Source organism: Olea europaea, chromosome 11 (genome assembly GCF_002742605.1).
Source record: "Olea europaea var. sylvestris chromosome 11, O_europaea_v1, whole genome shotgun sequence".
Lineage (NCBI taxonomy): Eukaryota > Viridiplantae > Streptophyta > Magnoliopsida > Lamiales > Oleaceae > Olea > Olea europaea.
Window position 1 is genome coordinate 9,937,016 of NC_036247.1, and position 25,224 is coordinate 9,962,239.

At 32.9% G+C, this 25,224-nt stretch overlaps 1 protein-coding gene and 1 pseudogene across 1 annotated transcript; both read left to right on the forward strand.

The window, feature by feature from the left end:
* The first annotated feature begins 5,558 nt into the window (after window positions 1–5,558).
* On the forward strand, window positions 5,559–13,977 carry LOC111403308 (annotated as a pseudogene).
* Window positions 13,978–15,574: 1,597 nt separating this feature from the next.
* Window positions 15,575–24,924, forward strand: LOC111403309 (truncated transcription factor CAULIFLOWER A-like). Its single transcript, XM_023031758.1, has 8 exons — window positions 15,575–15,990; window positions 22,824–22,902; window positions 23,135–23,199; window positions 23,292–23,391; window positions 23,503–23,544; window positions 24,123–24,164; window positions 24,298–24,410; window positions 24,622–24,924. The coding sequence occupies exons 1-8, from the start codon at window positions 15,806–15,808 to the stop codon at window positions 24,722–24,724; spliced, it is 729 nt and encodes a 242-aa protein (XP_022887526.1). The 5' UTR covers window positions 15,575–15,805; the 3' UTR covers window positions 24,725–24,924.
* Window positions 24,925–25,224: the final 300 nt, after the last annotated feature.

Consider the following 25,224-nt stretch of genomic DNA (forward strand, 5'->3'; position numbering starts at 1 on the left):
TGACAGGATTATAAAAGTACGATTAGACAGTAATCTGAAATAAAAAAATATATAGCTCCATTTTAGGGGAAAGAATGTATTTTGAATATTAGATTGATGGAGAATGTATGATTAAAAATTAAGAAAAAGTTTTTGGTTACGTATAATATTATTTCATTGAAAAATGTGTAATTGAAAATGAGTTTTGAAAAAATGAATTTTTAGAATAATGTATTCTGACAAGGGCTACATAAAATAGTCCACAAAAAAATCTAATTCCATATTTGATTACCCTTGTCTTCGCCAATAAATAATAATTCGTACATGCACTAATGCACATCTTATAATTAATTAGAAACGAGGAAATTATAGAAGACTAGGTACTAAAACTTTCAAATTCAAAATTTAAAGGTGAATTTTATTTATGCAAAAATCAGGTATTATATATAATTAACTTACCAATCAATTAAAAACCCCAATCATTTCCTCTCCCTCGTCATTTCACTCTCACTCTCCATTTCCCTCTCATCACTTACTTCTTTTCTTCATCTCCCTCTCTTTATCTCCCTGACTCCTAGAGATGACAATTGGGTCGAGCGGCATGTCGGCTCACACAAATGGTGAGCCAGAGTCAATTTCAGTGACCGTTTTGGTCGCTGAACTTTATTTATTTTCCCCACTTTTATAAATAGCCCCATTAACCCCCAAAATTTTTTCATCTCAATTCTCAATTCCCTCAACACTCTTGTGCAAACTAATCTCGATTACTTAGTCAATTATCTACAATTATACAATATTGATTCATTTTTTTTTCCAGTTTATTCAGTTTCAATTTCAATTCATCCAATTCTTATTTCTCACTACATTTATTGAAATTTCGTCCAATTCTCATTTTCACTACATTTATACTTTTACTATATATTATATTTGGATTTCATCACAAACAATCAAACAAATGGATCCACGCTCATTTGTTGAGGGCTTGTTCGATACAGAATGTGGCGAATTGCCTAAGACGCCGCAAAATCAATTTCGGAATGAATTTGTCGGTCTAAATAACGTACCCATACCTGAAGATGTTGACATTCATGGCCATGGAAGCAACAATTGAATTGAGTTAGATGATATTTACGTTTTCGAAGCGGAATATGAGGACAATGAGCCCGAAATAAACATTTCAGATGCGAGGGAAAAGCGAAAAGGGAAAAACAAACAAAATGTTGGGATCACTTTAAACTGATGTTAACGGGAAAAGTCATTGATCGCCTCGCAAAATTTAAAGCAGTATGTAAATACTGCCAACAAAAATTGGTATGGCAAAAAGGAATTGGTACCACCCATCTCAATCGTCACTATAAAGCATGTGTGGCAAGACATAGACTTCTTCCAATCGATCAAACATAATTGCAATTTGGCAGTGCAGGTACCGGTTCTATGACTTCATCCTTTATCTATGTGGGTGTATTCGAAGAATAAAGCTCGAATCAGAATGGTGAAATTTGTTGCCGCACACTGAGTTGCCTCCGCCTATTGCCGACAACCAACACTTCGTCTCCTACGTAAAAGAATATCTACAACCAAGGTGCATTGAAGTAAGTTGAAACACTCATCGTGCCGATACAATACAATATTTCAATCATTCAAAACAATAATTAATTATGACTTTGCAACAATATGAAGTTGCTATATCTTTAACTTCAGATATACGGAAGGGGTTAATAAAAGAGCTTATATAGTTGCAACCGCACACTATATAGACTCACTTTGATGCATATATAAAAAAATTATTGTTTTTAGAATTATTAAGTTTCCTCACAATGCTAATAATATATATAATGCCATTATCAGTATTGTTAGAGAATATAATTGCGAGACTAAAATTCAGTCTTTTACTTTCAATAATACTAGTGTTAATAATGTAGTTGTCGATAAATTGTGTAGGGTTCTATAACCTGATTTCGATAGGTATTTGTTTTATATTCATTGTATGTGCCATATTTTGAATTTAATTGTACAAGATGACTTAAAACATATAAATGATAAACTTTAAAGGATTAAGAATGCACTAATATATATCACTATCTCCCCTAGTAGAAAACAAGCATTTGAAGATTATTGTGTCGAAATAGGAGTGACGACTGTTAAAACATTTGTTAGCGATATAGATCATGGATGAAACTCTATATACTTGCTATTAAAGTCATGTGAAGATTTCAAATATTTAATATCTAACTTTTATAACAATGACATGTTAGAAGCGATGATAATGCTATGTTGAATGAATCTGATTGGCATTTAACTTTAAAAGTTAAAATATTTTTGATATTTTTTTATGAGATCACAAAGATTTTATCGAACATTTATTATCCCACGAATTGTATGATGCTTGAATACCTTTATATAATTTTAAGAACATTTCATAAATATAAAAAATGACATTGATTTTAGTGAAATTATAATTGTTATGAAATTAAAGTTTGCCTATATCATTTCCTTTAGCATGCGTAATGGGCCCTAATATAATTTATCAGGAACTAAATACGTAATTGATCAAATCAACAAAGTCTTAACGTTTAATACACATCACCTATAGGAATTTAGAGCTAACATTATGTGAAATGTATGAATTATATGCAGACCGAATGAGTACGAATGTTAGTCTGGTACTCTCTCAATTACTTCGCCTAAAATTGAAGAAAATGACACCGAAATAATGAATTTATTTCAAGGCATTAATACATATAGATATGATGCAACTATAATGTGTTCATCTAGTGAAATGTCGTCTACATTTGCATCTCATCAAGCTTCGATCGCAACTCAAAATGAGATATCTACCGAATTTATTGATTACTTCAATCAGAATATGCTAATAGACCAAACAATTAAAAAAAGTTTAGAAGAAGTAATTGAATTATGGCGGAAGTATGAAAGACGTTGGCCAGTTATTTCTGAAATTGCGAAAGATCTACTGGTATCTTTGGTTAACATTGTTGCTTCGGAGTCTATTTTAGTGCAGATAAAAGGTTTTGACCGATGTCAAGAGTCGACTGAAAGAAGATATTTTGGAAGCGTTAATGTGCGTGAAGGATTGACATGACGCTCATTTTCCACTACAAGATAAATATGTCGAAATTGCATGTTATCAGGTAAATGATATTTGATTTAATTATATTAATTAAAATTTTTTTAATCGTTACATTTAATTTTCTTTAAAAAATTGTACATGTTACAACAAGTTATTCGTACATAATTTTTAAGTCCGCTTATTTAAAATTGATGTAACCGATTTCAAGCCCGGATAAAGGAGGATGGTTTACATTTTATCTATTTAAGAAAAAATGAAAAAAATGATTTTTTGTATGTATATATTTTTTGTAAATGTATTTTAAAATAACAATCGTTTTCATTACATAAATATTTAACACTTTATAGGAAATATTATTATATGATAGAAATAAAAAAAAATGACTTTGTTAAATTATTTTTTAAAAAAATGCATTTGTGTTCATTTGTTTTTTTCCGTTAAAAAAAACAAAAAGGAGACAAGCTTGCGAGCCAAAGCTCGGCTCGACCTACGAGCTCGGCTCGTTTCAAAGCTCAGCTCGTTGAAAACGAGCCACGAGCTTGACTCGCCATGAGCGCCAGCCGAGCTTGTGTGTATATGGGTCAAACTGGCTCGATTCGACCCATTGTTATCCCTATTGACTCCATTTGACCCGGCTCGGCCTATTGCCATCCCTACTGACTACATCTCATGTCTCTTCTCTGTCAGACGCCGTCGCCATCAGAGCATATTATCGCCGGAGCATCCTTTGCTGGTGCTGTTGTAATGAAGAAGCACCATGCGTCGCACTTTTCCTTTCGCGAATCACCACGAGTTGAGGTAGTGAAATGAAATCTCGAAGCAGATCCACCACTTCGGTGGTGAAACGAAATCACGAGTTGTGGTGGTGAAATGAAATCGTCGAAACTCTGTAGCAACCCGCGCGAAGCATAAGTAGTTTGGGTTGGTGGCCATTTTGTGGGTTTGGACGGCGTTTTGTGTGGTGGTGGAGATGACAAATTTATGGTGGCGACTGTGGTTGTAGATCTGGAGGTTTAGGTGGGGTTTAGATGGTGTTTTGTGTGATGGTGGTGATTGTGTGGTGGATCTGTTGTGGCGGCGGCTATGTCATTGGTTGAATTTGGCGATGGTTTGGGGTTTCTTTTGGTGGTGTTGTGGTTTTATGTGGTTTTTGTTAGTTGTGTAGGTAGGGTGCTGGAGATGGTGGTTTTTGTTGGTGGAACAGGCGAGATGTTGATGGTGGTGGTTGCGGTCTACGATGGTGGTAGTGGTGGTGATGTTGTCGTGTTGTCTTTGGCGGTGAGGTTGCGATGGTGATTGTAGTGCCAATTTTGGCTTGAAGTGTTGGTGGTGTGGTTCAAGCGACGATTGTGTTATGGTGATATGTAATCAAGATTGGTACTAAATTGGACCCGTGATGGGGTGTTTGGTGCATGAGACCAACTATTTGAACTAATTTTTAATCTGTGACCTTAAAATTTAATAATTCGTGACTAAAAAAATTTGTGACCAATAAATTTGAAAATATGTGACCCATAGATAAACAGTGACCTGCAATTTGAATGATACGTGATATCGAAATAATCTGTGACCTAAAATTTTTTTGATTTGTGACTACGAAAATTTGTAACTAATTAATTTGATGATATATGATTAGTAGATAAATTTGTGATCTATAATTATGAATATCTGACCATTAATCATAAAACTGTGACTTTATTATATTTATTTAATAAATATTTTTAATTAATTAAATATATACTTGAATTTTGAATTTTCTAACTATTTACTTGAATTTTGAATTGATGTAAATAATACACATGGATTATGAATTTTCCCATTAGAAAATTACACTTGTTTTCTTAGGGAAAGGCTTGCGGGTCGACGACCTGTGGCCCTAAAAAACGTCGGTCCCAAACCCAAAAAAGGAGGAATTAACTTTTAATTCGTCTACAATTAGTATAAATTACATCAAATTAAATTTCACAAAGTTTTTTTTTTAAAAATTGAAAATTAAATTTTGCATAAGCATGAAAAAAAAACAAAATTTAAAAAAAAAATAAAAAATAGTAAAGTGAAATTGTTGATAAGAAGATCAAGAGCCTAGTTTTATCATTTTTTCCCACTCTCCACCACATTTACCGTGATCAAGTTTTGATGTATTTTATTCGAATAATGTTATTTCCAGTCATTTTTTGCTATAATCGCCTTACATAACATATATGTGACAGTTAGTGATTTGATACATTAATGTTGTAGTTTTTAACAAATCACTAACCGTTGTATATATGAAACGTAGAGTGACTGCAGTGATGAGCAACTGCGAATAATATTATTTATTTTATTTTATTAATTTTTTATAAAATAGACAAATAGACTCGTGTCAAACATGCTTAGATCGGTTCGTAGTACGAACCAAATTTACAACCCTAGTCAAATAACACCACAATGATTTGGTGGATCATTTTATGTTATTATGTAAATAAATGAAAGAACGTGAAGACAGTAAAAAAAAAAAAAAAGGCAGTACATTACTCGGGCGCACAAGAATTTGATTAATAAATAATGAAGAGGGAAAGCAGCAGTTAATGTTTATGTCCATTGCCGGACCAAAAGGCAGTTTGCTGCTATTTGCTGCTGGCCACGCTCACAGGCAGACCCTAGCAATCTGATTTTAATTCCCACAAAACTCCAATTTTTACCTACAAAGCTGTTATTTTTTGAGCTTTTCCTACTTTTTATTTTCCCATCCCTTTAATAATCAGGTAGATCTTTGATTGTACGGTGAAGCCTTTTGGGCTATTCTGTCGATTCAATTATTGGGTGTTCTGAGTTCTTGATTCTATACAGTTAACCTGTTTGTAGAAATTCAGTAAAGAATGAAATCTGGAAAGGGTCATCAAGAAGAGGAAGAGGAGGATGATGAAGAGTTTCGTGCCAGAAAAGATGCCACACCATCTACTAATAATAATGCCAAAGGTACCTACCTTTATTTGTGTAGTAGCCGCACGTGTGTGTCTGTGTGTAAGGTTTGAGTCTTGATACTTTTGGATTTTTTTTTAAATGGTAGAATGAATGTTATATGAATTGGGTTTCTTGTAATTTGCTGTCGTTTTCTATAAATTGTTGTGGAAACAGATGGGAAGAACAGCGAAAAGTCTAATTCAACTAAGTCGAAGCATTCAGTGACAGAGCAGCGCCGGAGGAGCAAAATCAATGAGAGGTGAATTGTTTTTTTTCATTGAATTTAGTGAAATTTGTATAATTTCTGATTTAATATTTTTTACACATCTTGTTCTGTGTATTTCTGATTTCTTAGGACATTTATGTAAGTACATGCATGAATGTGTTAAACGGAAAGTTTTAATATATTTTGGTATGTAATTTTTGAATGTAGTATTACTAAATTGCTTTTGTAAGTATGCTGAGGATGGCTTGTAATACATTAGATCGTTCACTGCGATTATGTACATTGATTATCTCAAGCTCTAATAAAGAAATAAATAAACATTTGGATTCCTCTATATTTGAAAAGATATGGACTCTGGATGATGTAAACTTAAGTGGTCAGTGTTTAGAACTGATTTTGATGGCAGTGTCTATGTTGAGGATACTAGTTGTACTCATATGGCTTCTTTTATAAGTTGGATTAGATAGTACAATGGTTAAGGAAGGAAAAAAAGAAAAAAAAGAGAGACTAAGTCTTGTTCAATGTACACAGTCTTAGTGGTTTTTTTAATAGCAGCATTTTTAATGCAGATGAATTTGGTGGATGTACTTTTTATGGTGGCTTTGACATTTGAAAGGAAATTGAATGAATGAGAAACATGATCCTTTGTCCCTTTCGCTATTTTCTTCTTCCTCCAATTTTCTTATTATTAATTATATCCTTTTTTTATTCTAAGTTAGGTTATAAGGATGCATTCTTCTCAAATTACCATACTGTACCAATTGCAGGTGCACATTTTTTATTGATGGATGGTGCATGCCATTAGGTGGGCAGATAGTGAAAGTATCAATTTCTCTATCTATTAGTATTATTTTACACATAATATGACTTTCTTTTGTTATTGTTATTAGCATTCTACTTCATTTCAGTTGAAAATTTAGAATAAGCCTTCACGGTGGTTGACACTTGTGAAATTTACCAATAATTGGATTTTATTGTGTTATATGCACATTTCTAGTTAAGTTGGCAAGCTGAACTTAAAAGAGGGCGAGTAAGAAGGCTATTGCAGAAAAAAAAATTCTTTGTGCTTGCTTTATTATCACATTAGCTTCTTTTTTCCCAATCATACTTTCAAGGATTTATAGTGTTCCTAGTATTTTCATTGTAGTTTCAATAATAAAACTCTTTGGGTCATTGGGTGGTAATCCTTGATATTTGAACCAGTCCCGACCTGATACTCCTGCATAGTAGGACTGAACTGGAATCATAAATCATTGACACACTTGTTTGACTCACTGGATTTTGATGTAAGAGTAACCATGCATTTTAGATGACATCTTTTATCTGTCTGGTTGAACTTTTGAGTTTCGACCTTTTCCCAGACAATGGTGCATTGACAGGATAGTTAAATTGAACCACGTAGAATCATCAACATTATTACTGCTTAATATCCAGCATCAAAAAGAATGATCTTGCTTTGTTGATCCTGTTCAGTGATTGCCAAGATGTCTAATTCATATATACACACTTGTTTCATGTATATGCTCCTCTATCTAACTTTTTTAAGTTTTGCAATAGGTTTGATCTGGTACGAAGTAAAATTTTGTGGAAGTCGTAGGAAAATGTTTATTTTTGAAGCGTGTGCAGTTTCTTGTTGTATCTTGCAATCCCTTTTTTGCAGTAAAATATGATTGGTTAACCAGTTATTGCATGTAAAATTGCTTTGCAATATTCAAATTTACTAATCGAGGCTTCTTGAACAATGAACATCATGTCAAAGATTGTGGTTCCCAAGGACCTCTGTCTGGGACTTATCTAGCCTTTCTTGTTGTTCAGGTTTCAAATATTGAGAGAATTGATACCCAATAGTGATCAGAAGCGAGATACGGCAACATTTTTACTGGAGGTACATTATTTTATTTAGAAGACATGATGAATTTAGTTAGAGAATTTTACATTGACCCCCCATGTCATGTATGACTTTACACTTTACGCCCAAGTCTTCTGATAAATTATGGGAACTTCCCTTATCGGCTGATTATTGACCTATTACTATTACGAATATACATTATTATGTAACCCCTTCCCTTACTTCTCCAGTTCCCCTTTCATTCAACTAGATCAACAAGCAAAATTCCGGAAATGATGTCCAATGATGAAAGCTACAAATACCGTCTAAAAATTTGAGTTAATTCTTTGCTGGAAATCTGGAAAAAGGAAATAGATGACTCAAACGTGCCTGGTATAACTGGTTCTTTACAATTCATTTGCTTTTGTTAATGTCCCAACATTGGAGTTCATTTTCACCTGCAAACCAGAAATATATTGGGTTTTTTTTGGATATTTTCTAATCCTTCTTTTTTTGTTGCTGGGCCTGCAATTTTGAAGTTACTAAACTAATTTTCTTTCCCACTCCATACTCCAGTCGCTCCCACCCGATCTGGTTTTCTCCACATTCATCACAGTTGCTTTTCTCCCCACCCATTGCCCCTGGTTTCGTCCACCCTCCCACGGCAATCTGCTTCCCCTTCAAATTTGATATTGACTGGCAATAAAATTGGTCGAATGGAGAATATATTAATATAACTGAAATAAGGGTGGTTTCTATATTTTTCCTAAAAGGGAGGGGGTGTCATTCAAATTTTAAGGGATGACAAGAGTTTCAGTGTAAGTTACTTTTGAGTTTATTGATTTGGATTTTCTGCTTTTTGTCTTTGTTCTGGCTAATTGTTAATTTTTGATGCAGGTGATTCAATATGTACAATTTCTGCAGGAAAAGTTGCAAAAATATGAAGGTTCATATCAGTCTTGGAGTTCAGAGCCCACAAAGCTCATGCCATGGGTAAACTCTTGATACCTTATGAAAGAAATATCAATATGTGAATTCTGTTCGCGTGTTCGATTGTTCAAGGAATGAATTCCCTTTCCACAGTTATCAGCTGTGGAATGAAATTATAGATGGAATTAATTATGAAAGTGATATTTTTTTCGCCATATCGGTGCATTGCTGGATTCTTTCCATAACTGCTTGGAGGTCTCACTTAATCTCCACATATTAGGTACATTAATTTTTTGAATATCTTTTCGTGGATGATGAGCCGGTGGGTATTGCGAATTACGTTTACACCGAATGCTGAAGTTATTCTTTTTCAAATAAAATTGTATTATTATTATTTTTTCCTTTTCATTTTGTATAAGAATGACACTCTCATAACAAGAGTACTATGGAAGAGAATGAAGTTGCCAAGTCTGACCATATTTCTTACCTTTGCAGTCTTGTAATATTAGAGCACAAAAATACTTCTTTACCATAACAACGTCCTTTAAATGTGTGTAAATTTGCGTATGTGCATGTTTATACGTTCCTAACATGTGTACTTCTGGAAAAGAACCAATATCAAGCTATCCCAATAAAATATATGCTTCTAACTAAATTTTCCCCATAATGTACCCTTATTATTCCTGTCCCTTGCTCTTCTTATAAGCAATTTCAAAGGTTGCTCGTTTAGTGATAATTTGTTGTGCAGTAAATTCTGTAGCAATTGTGTAAACTTTTTGATACTCTTCATCTTGGGATGATTGGGTTTCACAGTTGTTGTTGGACCTCTTTTGCGTTTTCGGTAGAATTAAATGCAATTGGAACTTTTCATCTGTTCACCTCCTATTCTTTGTTTGTATTATGTATTTTTGTTACCCATTTTGAAGTTGCTATGAAGTAACTCGGCCAAATTAAGCTATCACCGAACAAAGAATTAATTTTATAGTCAAAATATATTGGTAACAGATACTGAATTTTCGTTCATTTCCGTGTCTTGAAAAAATTCTTGGTTTCTATTATTACTATTATTTTATTTTATTTAAAAAATTCCTTGTGCTCGGGGATAGAGAAACAGTCATTGGCGAGCTCAAGATTTTGTTGGTCACCCACTAGTCATGAAGAATGGTTTCGGTCCAGTTTCAGCAATTCCTGGCAGGTTGGATGAGAATAATATTGCAGTCCTCTCAACCATGCAATCGTGTCAACAAAATCCTTTGGTATCTGACTCTAACCGGGATGCCTCTTATGGGGCAATAGAACTGCAAAATGCACTAGGAAACAAGCCAACTGGCATGCCTGGGCCTCTACAAACAAGCATGCATATTTCTGTCCCAAGTGATGGCACCTTCTCCCATATGTTACCTAGGCGAGCTTCAGATGCACAGTCAACTGAATGTCCTACCACTACAGACACACTGAATCCTCAGGAGGAACTGACAATTGAAGGGGGCACAATTAACATTTCAAGTGTCTACTCCCAAGAGTGAGTTAAATTTTCCAATTATCTGGTTTTATATCTTATGGAAAGCTAGATGTTCCCTTGAGCTACATAATTTTGGTCAACCATGTTTTATGCCTATCTAAGAAGCATGGACATGGATGCCACCACGCCATAGACACTCCATGCCTTAGAAATGACGCTCCAACATGTAATGATTCAAAAAAGTATGATAATGACGCAGTAGGACACGGTCGATTTAAATTCTACAAAACTATACAATTATGGATTATATCTATATTTTTTTAACAAACTATTTTATTGAGTGAAGCTATATTACCATTGCAAGAGAGAGAAAATGCATATAGTAGATATAAAACAAGTTCAACATGAAGTTCATGGATATTTCTCACCTCATTTTGTCTTTTTAACACAAATGTTTGTGTCAGTGGTTAATGTGTTGATAATGCTAGACAATACGTAGAGAAAATCGAAAATCAATTTGAAAAGGAAAGAAATAAGATAAACATTATTTCCTATTAGGAAACATGTGTTTTAACTCTATCATTTTTAGTTGTCTTTATCTTTTTATAGTATAGTTGTGATAGGACATATATCTTTTATTTAATTAGGACTATAGTTTCTTTATTGATTAGAATAGGAGTTTTAATTAGATTAAATTTTATTACTTTTCTTATTTTAGACTTCTCATATTAGTAAAGATTAGGGGATAATCTTGCAGAGGCTTTGTACACTTTTTCGAAATTCAAATTTTCATTATTTGATTCTTGATTAATAAAATATTTTACTTTTCCCATTTATTGGTGGATTCCTAATAATTATCACGTTCGTTTGAGTGAAATTCAAGTAAACACTCATTCGTGTCTTAAAGACTAACACTTTTATTATTATCCACGTTCCCGTCCTGTGTCAAGTGGTATCAAAGCAGCTTTCTCTTTTGTATATCTTTAATTCAAAGACATGAGTGGCATGCTAGCTACTAGTGCATATCTGGATGCAACAAATTGACGGTTTGACAATCTTACTATTCAGATTGAAGAGATTCATCAACTGTTTCTACGGGGGTTAGAAACAATGGACAGAAAGAACAATAGACAATAAAAAATAAGCGGATTACTGAGCCTGTAGTTCGAAGAGAAAATAACAGAAGACTTGTAGTTGAAGAGAGCAAATCGGATGTCAGAGATAAGGAAAAGAAAGATGAGGAATACATGGATGAAATTTGTGAAGAAGAACAAGGAGATTTCATATATAATGTGGAAAAAGTCTTGTGCTCCTCCAAGTAAGAAGATTTAACTCATTGTGAAAAGATCTTTCTGGTCAATAATGTTGTTTGCAGTTAGACCATAGATAGTTGCAATTATAAGAATTTGGTCACGAAGAAGATGTTGCATCATTTGAATCTACCAAATGAACCACATTCAGATTTGTATCTAATTGAATGGATTGAGAAGAGTTCGTATATTTAGTTGTCTCAAATTTGTGAGGTACCTTTATCAATTAAGACTTGTCACAAATCAAAAATTATTTGTGATCTTGTTCAGTTGGATGAGTGTCATATACTACTGGACAGATCGTGGCAAATAAATGTGTGTGACATACATAAGGGTAGAGAGAATATCTACAAGTTTAAGCGGAAAGATAAAAAGATTACAATAGGGAGGATACATAAAACTCCTAGAGTGGAAGGAAAAGATTTTCTAACCATTACAAATTCAAACAATGAGTTTTCCTTCGATAAGTCTTTGTATCCTGATGACAACTCAGGGTTGAGTTGTTTTGAAGTGGAAGGGAATAACGTGGGATAACACCGAGAGAAAATCCAAATCAATTTAGAAAGGAAAGAAATAAGATAAATATTATTTCCTAATATGAAACATATGTTTTAACTCTATCTTTTCTAGTTTAGCTTTTATAGGTATAGTTGTGATAGGACTTTTATCTTTTATTTAATCAGGACTATAGTTTCTTTATTGATCAGAATAGGAGTTTTAATTGGATTAGATTTTATTAGTTTCCTTATATTAGTAAGATTAGGGGATAATCTTGCCTATAAGTATAGAGGCTTTGTACACTTTTTCAAAATTCAAATGTTCATTATTCGATTATTGATTAATGAAATATTTTACTTTTCCTGTTTATTGATGGATTCCAAATAACTATCATGTTCATTCGAGCGAAATTCGAGCAAACGCCCGTTTATTTGTTACAGACTAGACACTTTTATTATTATTATCCACGTTTCCGTCCCGCATCAGTTGGACACAGACATAGCAACCCGGTAAGAATATATGTGCTCCATAGATGATTAGGAATACATGCCTGTGTAGTAATACTTCACTGACCAACAACTTCTACCTAATATATCTCTTAACCTAGGATGTTTACCAAAAACATCTATTATCTAATGTGGTAGCAGATTGCTTCATTTTCTTGTAATTTGGTTCAAAAAAGTTAAAGTAAACCTACCTCCTTAGGGTTTATTATATTTACAATTTCATAGGTCCTGTAACTAGACATAGCACTAGATTGAACAAACTAACAAGAAATGATTTATGTAGCTGATCCCAAATTTTTCGGGACTATGACTTTGCCATATGTTGTAGTTCTTTGGAGTCATTCTAAGGAATTCTCCAACCGGGATGGAAGTAGTATTTTATGTCTATCCTGAGAAATTACGAACAACTTCGTCATAATCTGCTCAACTTTTGCCTGAGTTCTTTTCTGTTTGTCATCTTTGAAAGGCCGCATGCACTCTCTAGTGCTAATATCTTAGCTAATGGGCATATTTGATTATGATCAGGTTATTGAATTCATTGACACAAGCACTTCAGAACTCAGGTGTGGATCTATCGCAAGCCAGCATATCGCTGCAAATCAATCTTGGGAAACGAGCGAATCCTGATCCAACATCTGGCATATCAATCACTAAGGTACAGAACATTTTGTTAATAGTTTAGCAATACATTATGCTTGTAGATGATCTGAGCTCCAATATCACGATAGTTCTATATGCCTTGAAGAAAGAAGCAAATTTTTATTTTTTTATTATACCGTCCAGTTCTCTTTAATATTGTTGAAGGATTGCAATTGTCGCTGTTTCATTGTTTCTTTTGCATTAAATCTTTCACTACTGTATAGGATCACGGAACTTCTACCCCTACACCTGGGCTTTTTCAAGATGTGAGCAACAGCGAAGACTTGGATCAGGCTCGCAAAAGGTTGAAGATTTGAGCACTGTATGTTTGTCTCATGGGCAGCGATTTTAACTCAGTTTTGTATCATCTATCATCTTTTGGTTTTGGTAGTATTCAGTTTGTTGGTATTTAAACCTTGCCTGTGTATTTTTTAATGGGCAATTCCTTCCCTGACCTCTGGTGGGATATATGGAATCATCGTAATGGCTGTTGTTTGATGATTACATGAAAATCGTGTTTGTTTCATAGTAATGGACATAACCGTAAATATAATGGTCAAGATTTTGAGTTATTTTTTCTTCTTAAGTTTAACCATAGATGGTTTGGCATACATAACTCAGAAAACCAATTAAAAATGGAAAACATGATTGTGTAAAGAAAGATTCTTACTAATCTAATTATCTTGTGCAGCAGTGTAAATCTAGGATTCATAATCAATGTTCAATATGAACAAAATAATCTACTTAAGCCACGTTTGATAAGATTAATGAACGATTTATAATTAGGAACATTAAAAGGAGTAAATAACTTTTCCTAGAATTAAATTTGGGCTCTGTTATTAGCAATTTGAGTATAAGTAGCTTTTCCTAGAATTAATTCTGAGGCAATTAATTTGAAATTTGGAGTTATGGTGATTAAAATGATGGTTTTGAGTGATACACTGTACCCTGCTCAATATGTATTCCTATTTCATTTCCTATGCGGAATGATATTATTTGATGATTAAATGAAATTTGCATTCTCTCTCTCTCTCTCTCTCTCTCTCTCTCTCTCTCTATATATATATATANTATTAATTAGGAATAATGCAGTATTGGTCCACGTAACACCTTTCTGATGGGATGAGTAAGTTGCTATTCAAACAACGGTGGTCCTAGTGGGTACATAGGGGTGTACCTAAGCGGGTACACCCCTCTCACATGGGGTGTGGAGTCCACCCGAATAAGTGTTTTTTATTCGGGTGGATCTCACACCCCATGTGAGGTGGGTGTATATCCTTAGGTACACCCCATTATGTACCACTAGATTAATTCTTCAAACAATAGGGTGGGAATGGGCCAACAAGTACCAATCTCACAACAGTATTAATGCAAAAGATTTGTTCCTTCACTTGCTAATTATTCTCGAGTTGAACTCACGATTTTAAGAAGTCAAAGTTTGACTCTTCTCAATAATACTTTTACAACATTATTAATGGCAAATCCTACAGTTTTGCTCCTCCTCCCTCACGGAAAACAGGGAATATGATTTTCAGACTCTTTATTTTTTATTAAAAATAAGTTAACAACTGAGAAAATGAGAATATATTAATTTCTCAAAAAATGCACGATGGAGCGGAGATGGGGAGGACTGCCCGCCTTGTTTCCAGCTCGATGTAAATTCGATTGCATCATAATTAGATGCATCATAATATAGAGATGTAATTAGATTGCATCTGTAATGATAGAAACAAATTGATAAATCAATAAAGTCATAAGTATAGGAAAAATTTAACAGAATTTATATTGATATTGATCTCCTATCTGCAAAAAACTTTTCACTGCTCAAATGACAAGTGATTCTTTTGATAAAAACTTCTTACGTCAATTCTCATTTTTACATGATTCAAACGTTCTTAAGAGACTATTAGATTTTTTTATTTTTAATTATGAACAATTGAACAGAAATTACAAGATAGAAAGACATCGAATCCGTACATTTCTTGACATTTAAACAGCCCTTATCGTACGGATACTTTCCTTAAAATCTGTGAATTCGTAATCCACCGGACCAACGAATACCCAGTGACTCCAACCAATCACAATTCGACAACACATTCTTTGAAACCATATGGTTTTCCTTTCATTAGTATGGTGATTTCACATACCATTTTATATCTGTACACGCTTTATCCGACAGCATATTTTGCCAAGTAGACCAGACGTTTTTCACCAAATGGAAACGACAAGAAGAAAGAAATCTACTGCCCTTTACTTTAGCTAATGGAGATAAACCTAGACGTCTCTGTCATTATCTATCTAGGGTTAAGGAAAGTAGCAATTTCAGGGATTTTTTTTTTCCTGTTAATTTTGTGGGATTTGATTTCTACAAAATTAAGGAAAAAAAGTGAGAAAAAATGGGGAGAGGAAAGGTTCAGTTGAAGCGTATAGAGAATAAAATTAATAGGCAGGTGACTTTCTCGAAGAGGAGGACGGGTTTGCTGAAGAAAGCTCATGAACTCTCTGTGATGTGCGATGCAGAAGTAGCTTTGATTATTTTCTCCAACAAAGGAAAGCTCATTGAGTACTCCACTGATTCTTGGTACGTACGTTTTCCATTTTCGACCCGTACACCATTGTCGATGTAGCGAATATCGTTTTCGGTTAATTTCTTTGCGTGTTGAATGATCTCTGTGGAGTTCATTTTTGTTTTCTCATTATGAATTCTTGACTGCTTTATTAATTTTGAACCATAAATAATAATTTTTTTCCCTCCTTTTATAGCTAAGTAAGCTGTAATCTCAGAGTCTTCTGATATATAGTCGTTTGCTATGGTAATATAAGCTGCATAAACAGATGCTTTTATTATTTTTCCTTTTCTATAAGAAACAAAAAAAAAAAAAAATTCATCAGCGGAAATTCTTGGTCATAATTTGTTTCTTTATTTTTATGTGATTGCTGTGGTGCTTAATCAATTTTATCCATGATTAATATACCATCTAATTATCTAAACTATTGTCCTTGAAGATTTTAGATTCTAGGTTGATGATATTACTCATCTTTTATCAAACAGAATAACAAAAATTAATTGATTAATTAAAGGTTGCATTCTTGATCATGATTTTATCCAGCTCTACCATCTGATGATTATTTTCTTTCTAGTTTATTATAACATATACTGAATTCTCCGCTGATATCATTCAGTTATCAAATTATACTTTAGGAGCCCTCAGTTTTCTATAAAGGGTTTTCTAGATTCTTTATGAATTAATTCCTTAATTTTCTCGTCAATATTTCTGACCAAAGTGTTTGATAGATAGTTTACGAATTTTGTGTCTAGTTTCTTCTATTTTATTAATAACCAGAAACTATGAACGGGGAAGTAGCAGCCTTAGGCCATCTCCAACCCAGCACCAAATTTTGTACCATTTTGTACCAAATTTTGCACCAAATCTTGCACCAAATTAAAATTCATCTTCAACCATTACACCAAAAATTACACCAAATGAACAGTATTTAACCATTTTCTTCCCTTTTTTTCTTTTTTATAATTTACTTATTTGAAATACTATTTATTTAATTATTTCATAAATACATAAATTACTAAATAAATAATTATGTTAAATTACGGAAAAGATTAAATTCATTAATAAATATAAAAAACATAGAACAAATAATAAAAATACTACAACAACGAAAATATAAAATCATGCCGTAAGAAAATAGTACAATGCATTTCGAATTTGGATAGACGATATTACGAAATCGCTAAATTTTTGCAATTTAATTCTCAGAATTCATATTTTCATCCCACAAATGGTCGATTAATGTATTTTGAAGTGTAATGTGAGTTTCTTTATCCTTGATTTATTTATGACGAGCAAGGATATGTATGTATCCTTATGTATCCTTTTTTAAAAATAAAATTAGATTATCGGATGTATGTCGCTATTTAATATATTTCGTATTAACTTTAATAAATAATTGTATTCGATGTATTTTAAATTATTTTCGTCTTTTAATTAATTTATTAATTAATATGTCTTACATTTAAAATTTATTTTAAATACAAATAATATTAATATTAATAAAAATAAAAATAATAATTTATTGTATTAAAAAATATATAGCACAAATGACATAAATACCCTCAACAAATTTATTTGAAAAATGTTAAATAAGGGCAAAATGGACATTTTACACTTGCACCATTTTGGTGCAAAATGGTGCAAAGTGAATAGTGTTGCACCATATTAAATGGTGCAAAATTTGGTGTTGGATTGGAGCAACTTTGTACCAAAAAATGGTACAAAATGGTGTCATGGTTGGAGATGCCCTTAGTTCGAGAAGTACGAAGGGGTGAGAGAAAAACTTTCCAAAAGCTATAATGATAGGAGTTCTCATACTACTTATGACATGCTAGGGTTCAGATCGGGTTTTCCTTGAGGTTGAAGAGAAACAAGTGAATAAAGTTTGTTGAAAGTCATGCGATACGTGAAACGCGAAGATAATACTAAGCCCCTGATTGTTGGGGATTAAAATATATTTTTAATTGATTTTGAGAGGAGAAGATAAATTATGTGGTTAAAAAATTATGTAACTTATAAAATATGTGGTTGAAATTAATTTTTGAATTTAATTTAGATTAAAAATGAGGTGGAACACTTTGAAACTTAAAATTAGATTTTTGCTAAACGTTATATAAAAAGTAGTGATATTCAAAGCCTACGACTGTAGTAATTATCATAGGTAGCATAACATTATCAAAAGTTGTTCCTTCTTTAAATTGTTAAAATTATGCTAGGATAATCAATCCAGTTGCTGTCTATGAATAACATTATTTTTGAAGACCTATACACTTTTGATCAAATCATTTTAATAAGAATTATGCTATTTGTACATAAAAATGGTACATAAGGAATTATATAAAATGATGTGGAGGGAAAATATTAGATGAAAGAGTTAACAGTATTTTCAACTAACAAATAATATAATGACATATAACATTATGTAAACCATTATATAAAACTTGATGTACATGTAGCAAGGTCCAATACCCACTTTTTCATCACTCAATTTTATTTATTAACATTACTGATTACAATCACTTCCCAGAAAGAGTCTTAATCCAACTGACACATGAATGAAGGGGTGTGGTTAAGAAGAAAAAGTTATATAAACTAGTTATGGTGAAGTAATTGTGAGGTTTTTTTCTTTTTGAAGTCTACTACAAATGTTAGATTTATATTTTTAATCAATACTAATAGATGTATATTGCTTACATTAATTGTTTATGAAAAGATGAAATTTTCTCTCACACATACATCTTCATTCACTTTTTATGATGCTTGACATGTGTATAATTTTTTTAAAATGCAAATCTATACTTGCTACAGTGTTATTTTGAACTAGCTCATATAAAAGTTTAAACATTTAAGAAGGAAATGCATTGAGGATCCGTTTGATCTTAAGAATGAAATCTGGGGGAAAATAAAACAAATTTTAGAGAATTGAATTGCCTAGAACTTGTTTTACTGGAAATTGTCAATTAAATGTGTTTGATTAATATAATTTTTCACTTGAAAACTGTTGAAATTTTAGATCTTTTGATGTTCATTTGACTTTATTTTCCATAAAAATTATCAATTAGAGGGATAAAATTTGCAATATTTGTGGATAAAATTTGTTTCCATTGCCCAAAAAATTAATAACAAAAAAAGAAAAGAAAAGGAAGAAGAAGAAGATGTTGGAAGACACTTTCTTACCAAAACCAAGAATTTGGGTTGACACGTTAGGGTAGGGTGGAAAATGAATTCCATGAAAATTTTTGCTTATCAAACAACACATTTTGGTGGAAATTTTCAATGGAATTGACTTGTATCAAACAAGCCCTTGGTCTTAAAAAATCCCCACCCCACCATTCATCAAGGACTTGGAAAAAGATATGAAAATGTCTAGCACTAATTTAAATCTTAAATTTTTAAATTTGAATCGATTATCAAGTGTTTCACCATACAATGCAACAAACTCACATATATTGTTGACATAATTCTGATTTTCGTACCTTTAAATTATAGTCCAAATATGATTAGTTGATCTCTAGTGTTAGAAATATATCAGCTCTATACCATTATCTTTATGTTGGCAAATACTTACGTCCACCACGGTCGCGATCAATCCGTCTCGGCAACGGTCGTGAAACAGCGCGAAAACTAAGTCCGTGACAAAATGCTTTTATTTATTAACATTTTATCTATATTGCACATTTTTATCTGTTCCTCTTTATATTCTTTCAGTTTGGATAAATTGCAAATTTCGTCCCAAGCTTTGGCAAAATAGCGATCTCGACCCAACTAACTTTCCGTCTGGTTTTTGTCCTCGGTGTTTGAAATAACAACAGATTTAGGCCTCTTCACATTTTTCCATCTGTTTTTACTTAATGAAGGGTAAAATAGTCCGGCCATTCAATTCCAAGAATGGCCAAAGAGTGTCCGAATTGGGAAGCATCATTTTCACAGTACTATACATTAGAATAATGATATTGCAGTAATTCACTATCACAGTCGCATACATGTAATAGTTAGTGATTTGATGTATGAGATAATAAAAAACTACCACATTAATTTATTAGGGGCTTGTTCGGTAGTGATTATAAGAATTGATTTTTTGACCGTAAGAGGAAAAATGGGTTCCATTTGTGAGTGAAGAAGTAAAAAATGACAGCTGAAAGAGTGAAATAACAGTAAAAAAATTGATTTTTTGGGATGAAAAATTGCTATCAAATGAGAGTTAAATCATAAACTGCCATTTAGGATGTCACGTAGGGCGACTACTGTAGTGAGCGACTATAAATAGTATTACTCTACACATTAATAGAGGTCGACAACTAAGATATTATAAAATTTCAAATTATAAAATCATACCGTGTTACTGTTGCCGTATCCTATTACAAAATAAGATACCAATGGCACCTAAGGGTGTAAATTGTCCGATTTTATCGATTTTTGACAGATTTTCAAATCAAATTGTTCAAATCAATTTGAGAAAAATTCAAACCCAAACCAAACTATTTTAAACGATTAAAAAAAAAAAAAACTCAAATCTAAACCTAACGATTTGGTTCGATTTAAATCATCGGTTTCACCGTATATTTTTTTGCTTGTTTACTTTTACACTTTTAATTCAATAAATTCAATATATATTTATATCTTACTAGCAATAAATCTAAAACAAACTAAATATATCTACTATAAATTTAAATACCAATTAAATCAAAATAAATTCATAATAAAGTAAAACATAATTTTTTGTTCATTATTTTTAGGCTAATGACGTTACGATAACGTTACAATAAAAGTCTACTAAACTAAACACAAGACAAAAAACATTAATGATGTCCAACAAGTCATTATCATCATATCTGCAAGAAAAAAAATGTTACTGATTAGACAGAGAGAATAATCAACCACAATAATAAAACAATTGTTTGTAATATCCAAACATAACAATTATACAAGTTTACGGTTATATGTTGTTACGAACTCAATTTTTTGCCTATACTCAAACATCAGTTGATATCACATATGATTCATCGTCTGCATAGTCAAACAAATGCATTCATTACATAATCATAGTACTAGATACTAGATAGATAAGAGAATCTTCGAAAATATGGTAATAGAAAATATAAATCACATGCCACAACATTTATTGAATCATCCAATGCCTCCACTTCATCTAAATATTGGCGCAGCACTATAGGTTCCTTCTTAGTTTGCAACCAATATAGTTCAAGCCATAATTCTTCCTCTTTTCTAATTTGGAGCTCATATGGCTTTTGAGGCCCTAGGACCAAAACAAAAATTAAAAGTTGACAAAAAAATAATAATAATAACTAATTAGGATTATTGGGTAATAATAATATATATGTAATAGAAAATTAAAAATTGACAAATATGCCCACAAATGACAAAAGTCACAAAACTATTGAATTTTAAATATTTGGATAAATTTTCAAAAAAATTTATTTTTTTATTTTTATATATTTTTTCATCAGTTTGATTTGATTTTAAACCGCAATTAAAATTCTCAAGCCTAACTGGTTTGGTTTGGTTTGGTTCAAAATCATTTTGTTGATATGGATTCACGTGGCACCAAACCTACGATTTCTAAAATGCGATTTCGATTCGGTTTGACGATTTTTGCTTACAGCCCTAATGGCACCTCAACGTGAACAGTTTTATACGACAGAGCATTAGGTAAAATGTAACAGAAATTGTAGGAACTTGTAGGGCTGGGCAAATCTCCCGAACCGAACCGACCGAACCGAACCCGAACCGAACCGATCCGAACCGAACCGAATGGAACCGAACCCGAACGGTTCCATAATTATATTTGGACCCGAGGGTTCCATTTACTAGATACCCGAAAAGTTTGGTTCGGTTCGGTTCTCTTTAGAACCGAACCGAACCGACCGAACCGAACCCGAACGGTTCCATAATTATATTTGGACCCGAGGGTTCCATTTACTAGATACCCGAAAAGTTTGGTTCGGTTCGGTTCTCTTTAGAACCGAACCGAACCGACCGAACCGAACCCGAACGGTTCCATAATTATATTTGGACCCGAGGGTTCCATTTACTAGATACCCGAAAAGTTTGGTTCGGTTCGGTTCTCTTTAGAACCGAACCGAACCGACCGAACCGAACCCGAACGGTTCCATAATTATATTTGGACCCGAGGGTTCCATTTACTAGATACCCGAAAAGTTTGGTTCGGTTCGGTTCTCTTTAGAACCGAACCGAACCGACCGAACCGAACCCGAACGGTTCCATAATTATATTTGGACCCGAGGGTTCCATTTACTAGATACCCGAAAAGTTTGGTTCGGTTCGGTTCTCTTTAGAACCGAACCGAACCGACCGAACCGAACCCGAACCGAACCGATCCGAACCGAACCGAATGGAACCGAACCCGAACGGTTCCATAATTATATTTGGACCCGAGGGTTCCATTTACTAGATACCCGAAAAGTTTGGTTCGGTTCGGTTCTAAAGAGAACCGAACCGAACCGACCCGCGCCCACCCCTAGGAACTTGCAAAGTGAAGAAAAAAGGCCTCTCAAAGTTCAAAGATGATACACAAATAGTTTGCCCAAAATCCTGATGCTTTAGCAAATCATAAAAGGCTGAACATCTCTCTGTTTGTTCATACAATTTATCTTCTTTAAAGATATATGTAGCAAAGTGATTAGTAATTTCCGCTCTTCCACATAATCGTCTATTTATAAGACATATGTTAAAATATTATAGATTATTAATAAATATATTCCATGTTCAAACAAGTTACTTTTCATGAGGCGGTTCAAGAAAACATATTTTTTTTATATCTAAACTGAATTTTATCGTGTCTTAATATATAAATTTTTCTTGACAGCATGGACAGGATCCTAGAGCGATATGAAAGAAATTCATTTGCGGAGAAGCAATTGGTTTTAAACGATCCTGTGTCACCTGTAAGTCTTCAATTTATGAATGATAATTAATATTGACAATGAAGTTTTAAATAGTACCGTTTCTGGCCTTGCCTAGACAGATAATATACTAATGGTATGTTAGCATGGTGGACGCAATTCTCTACAATATTAAGAAAGGAAAAAAGAAGATAAAATCTTGCATAATATTATAGTATTGAGTTGGATCTATTACTTTATACTAAATATTCTAAAATGTTTCAAATATATGCAGGCAAACTGGACCCTAGAATATAACAAACTCAAGGCTAGAATTGAGTTACTGCAGAGAGAGCAAAGGTAAATGCACAAGTCATTTTAGGAGATGATGAAATTTAAGGATCTATGTCTTTTTTCCATGTTATTATTTCAATATTTACTTGCATTTAAAGGCATTATATGGGAGAAGAACTGCACTCTCTAAGCCAGAGAGATCTTCAGAATTTGGAGCAACAACTTGCAATTGCTCTTAAGAATATTCGATCTCGAAAAGTAAGATATATTTGCATATAATAATTTAGTCTTCAAGTTTATAGTACTGATTTTACTACAATTTATTTCCTTATTAGTGTTCTAATTAAATTGTATATTTTATATTCACAGAATCAACTATTGTATGAATCGATATCTGAACTGCAGCGAAAGGTTCATCCTCTTTAGCACCTTAATTGTATTCAAAAGTTTACTTTTTTAATATTGTCTAGTTGTATCCATCCTATATGTGGAGAGTTTAAAGAGTAACAATACTAATAAAACAAGCAACTAAATGTTCTATAATATCAATATTTCCTAACAGTAGGAAAGATTATGGCAATTGTGAACCAACATACTGGTCTACACACTGAACAAATCCGTTTCCCATGATTTATTTTCTGATCCGTAAAAAGGAAGGAAACCCTTGAGTTGAAGCTTGGCTTTGATTATTATATCTGAGGGAGACAAACCAACCTTATTTCCAGAATTGCAAACTAAACTTGTGCTCAACTTATTTAGCTTTCTATCAATAGCATGATGGTCATGGACGCAATAAAATCTCTCAACCAAAACTAGCTAGGAAGAAATCAGAATAGCCGTTTTTACATTGTTATTCTATACGTGTGAGCTTAGTATTTTATGAATATGTAATACCTCAGAAGGCTTAATTTTTTACTAATGTAAATATTTGTTTTCATGTCAAAATTTTCCCGCTTCAAACTCTTAAATTTTGTTCTGGACTTTGACAGGAGAAGGCATTACAAGAACAGAACTATATGCTAGCAAAACAGGTCTCATTTCTTTTGCTGAATGTGGAGAATTAGTTAAATTATTGACATGCTTTTATATAACTGTAGAGGGTTGCGAATAGTTACATTATACAATTTCTGATGATGTTAAGAGTATTTTGTGATCTGGGAATAGATAAAAGAAAAGGAGAAGGAAATGGTACAGCAACCACATTGGGACCAGCAAAATCATGGCAATAATATGCCTACATTCTTAATGGCATCTCAACTTCCTTGCCTTAACATCAAGTAAGTGGTAACTATTCGAATAAATAAAAACTGAATTGCTTCTTCACTGACTTGATAATCAGATGCGTACCTCTTTTTCTCTGAGGGTCAATAAATAATGATTTATACATTCACCAGAATTAGCTTATTGATTCACCAAACAGTATAAACATGTGGCGGAGTTCGTGTATAGTCAGTAGAAAATTAGTAATTGGTAGTATGTGATTTGCAGTGGCGCTTACGAAGGAGTAGCAACAGAAGATGGAAGGATTAATGGTCTTGATCTCAACATGGATTCACTCTACTCGTGTCATCTTGGATGCTTTCCTGCATGAGAACATGTATATATATGAACACTGGTTCTGTAATTTTAATAATTTTGTTTCTATATGTTGATATATAGACACGATAAAATTGGTACAGAAAATAATGACAAGATATTCTCCAATTTTATTGTATTCAACTATTTAATCTTAATAACTTCCAATCCTATGTACATGAATATATGGAAATGTATATTCAGGGCGTGTAATATCTTTATGGCTTGGTCTCCCGGAGCATAGTCTAGTAGTGCAAAGGATAGGAGTGAGGTTATCTTACGTCTTGCTGACAGCTGCAGTGTAGGGGTTCGATTTCTGAAACATGAAATTGAACTCCTTGTAGGCTCAGTGTACAGGCGACTTTTGTTCCCTAACCTACTGGGACACATCTCAAGATTTACCTCTCTTACAAAGCTCTAGGAGCTAGGCGGTGAGAACTCTCAAGATTGGGGTTCAACCTTTTTTTAATATATTTGTGGTTTGAATCCAACTGTAGAAGGGGGATATGTTTAGAA

What these genes read in the sequence shown, in the direction of transcription:
- LOC111403309 (XM_023031758.1), top strand. Translation starts at nt 15,806, where the DNA reads ATGGGGAGAGGAAAGGTTCAGTTGAAGCGTATAGAGAATAAAATTAAT. An exon ending in GAGTACTCCACTGATTCTTG is followed by an intron (nt 15,991 to 22,823) that starts GTACGTACGTTT and finishes TTTTCTTGACAG; the next exon opens with CATGGACAGGATCCTAGAGC. An exon ending in CTTCCTTGCCTTAACATCAA is followed by an intron (nt 24,411 to 24,621) that starts GTAAGTGGTAAC and finishes TGTGATTTGCAG; the next exon opens with TGGCGCTTACGAAGGAGTAG.